The following is a 2,163-nucleotide window of genomic DNA, read 5'->3' as shown; positions in this document are numbered from 1 at the left end:
CCGACAACGAAGGTCAGAGGTCAGGCTGTCAGAATAAAAGTCTGCCTTATTTCATCTTCCTTTTGCCGCTCCTTAGTGTTCTTCTCTGTTCTTGTGGAACGTCGTCGGTCTCACTTCAGATTTCATCCTCATGAGGTTTCACCAAAGTTTTATTAGTTCATCGTCGTTTTCTCACAGTGAAGAACTGAACAACTCCTCAGCTGCTCACAAACTACAATTTACAAATCAAATACAGAACCTGGATTTCCTGGAAAGAGAAACTCAGCTCATTTAAACAGACACATCTGATCAGCTCCAGATCAAACTGATCGATCGTCATTGTTCTGTAAAGGTGGAGTGTTTCCTCCTGCTCTCAGCTCTAACTAACAGGAAGTGTCAGTCAGTCTGTTTGTTGTTGTTGTTGTTGTTGTTGTTTACATCTGTGTTTGTTTTTTCTCAGAGGAAGCCGATGACGATGACGACCCTGAATACAACTTCCTGGACGACATGGATGAACCTGACCTAGAGGACTACAGGACGGACCGGGCGGTCCAGATCACCAGTAGGTGTCACACACACGCTGATCTGTGGAGTCCTCGCTGGTCATTTTCTCACCTGTAAAATGCCAAGCATTGCATTGTGGGAATGTTAACAGGAAGTAGAGTTCATGTCGGACTCACAGACTTACATATAGAGGACAGATTCACACAGACTCAATAAAGTGTGAGACAGTAGATGTAGAGCAGTTTAAAAAGCCGGTACTACGAGGCAGGTTCTGTTCTTCTTCTTCTTGACCTCAACTCAGTGTAAACTCTTCTTCTTCTTCTTCTTTCTCAGAGAGGGAAGTGAACGAGCTGCTGGAGGAGCTCTTTGATACGGTGCGTTGATCTTCAGCAGCTGGAGCTTCTGCTGATTCCTGTGAATGATTCTCATCTTCAGAGACATTGATAGTTTCTATTGTTTACCAACAGTCTGTGTTGTTTACCATCTGTTTGTATTGTTTACCAACAGCCTGTGTTGTTTACCATCTGTCTGTGTTGTTTACCATCTGTCTGTGTTGTTTACCATCTGTAAACAGCATTATATCACAGCTCAGGCCCGTGATCCGATTCATGTTTCTCCACCACAGAGACATTTCTTCTGAATCTTCATCAGTCAAGTCGTCACATTTTTCCAGATTAGTTTAAACCGAATGAGAACTGTGGATTTGTTTTCTGAGATCATGTGATGTCACTCTGCAGCTCCTGGAGGAGGAGGTGGCAGCTGAGGAGCAGGAGCGGGGGGAGGAACGGGAGGAAGAGGAGGAGCAGGAGGAAGATGAGGTCCCATCACAGACTGGACCTAAATTCAATGTCCCCCAGGCTTTACGGTAAAACTCCTGCGCACACACACACACACACACACACACAGAATGGAGGTGTAGTGAAAGTTAAGTGTTGAGTGTAGAAAGCGGTTCAGACCCGTGGACACGGCGGCGGCGTGTCGTCCTCCTATTGGGACGGTGCAGCAGAGAAGTGCTGTGACTGTTTGGGTTGGGAGGAAGAGAAACTTGACTCTGCTGCTGCTTCTGCTTCTTCAAACAGACACATGAAGAAGAATGCAGCTGGGGGAGACATCCTCTTTCACTCTCTTGTTTCAGACTGGCCTGTTTTGTCGTAACAAAAACATTCCCATTTTTGAAAACCAATCCAAACACAGCTGGGACAGATCAGTGTATTTTGTTTACATTTATTTACGCCTCATAGGCCACACCTCTCAAGGAGCCGGAGCCCGTGTCTCTGTTTCCCAACACAGGTGGGGAGAGAACTCGGTAGAACGTCATCATGGACGTCTTCAATGTGTTCTCAGTTTGTTTTTTGCTGTCTGTAGTTTTGAGGCTCCGTTAGCCAGCATGCTAACGGAGCGACGGCGGACAGTCAGAAAACAGTACGAGGCTCTGCAGCAGAGGAGGGCCCTGCAGGACGCAACCAATCATCACCGTGACTACATCAACCTGAAAGACACACCCGGCCCCCAACCCAACACCGCCACACCTGTGTTAGTGCTGCCGAGCCGGGTGTGCTCCACCCTTCACCTGGACTTCACCCAGAAACTGCAGCTGCAGCAGCAGATACAGCAGGTACGTCGGTAGCCATGCTGTTACTCCTCCATCAGTCTGACATCACCTTCCCCTCAGCTGCTTCC

General features: G+C 47.5%; 1 protein-coding gene across 1 annotated transcript; it reads left to right on the top strand.

The window, feature by feature from the left end:
- The first annotated feature begins 408 nt into the window (after positions 1-408).
- On the top strand, positions 409-2,144 carry LOC111650720 (GON-4-like protein). The gene is made up of 4 exons (XM_023400639.2): positions 409-541; positions 817-857; positions 1,221-1,348; positions 1,849-2,144. Exons 1-4 carry the CDS (start codon positions 487-489, stop codon positions 2,108-2,110), a joined length of 486 nt encoding a protein of 161 aa, XP_023256407.2. The 5' UTR covers positions 409-486; the 3' UTR covers positions 2,111-2,144.
- The last annotated feature ends 19 nt before the right edge of the window (positions 2,145-2,163 follow it).

Source organism: Seriola lalandi, unplaced genomic scaffold (genome assembly GCF_002814215.2).
Source record: "Seriola lalandi dorsalis isolate HSWRI2012SDOR001 ecotype SW California unplaced genomic scaffold, Sedor1 jcf7180002052751, whole genome shotgun sequence".
NCBI lineage: Eukaryota > Metazoa > Chordata > Actinopteri > Carangiformes > Carangidae > Seriola > Seriola lalandi.
This window is presented reverse-complemented; position numbering and strand designations above follow the sequence as displayed.

Coding starts and splice junctions, on each gene's coding strand:
- LOC111650720 (XM_023400639.2), top strand. CDS start 487: ATGGATGAACCTGACCTAGAGGACTACAGGACGGACCGGGCGGTCCAG. Junction 542..816: donor CCGGGCGGTCCAGATCACCA/GTAGGTGTCACA, acceptor CTTCTTTCTCAG/AGAGGGAAGTGAACGAGCTG. Junction 858..1,220: donor TGGAGGAGCTCTTTGATACG/GTGCGTTGATCT, acceptor GTCACTCTGCAG/CTCCTGGAGGAGGAGGTGGC.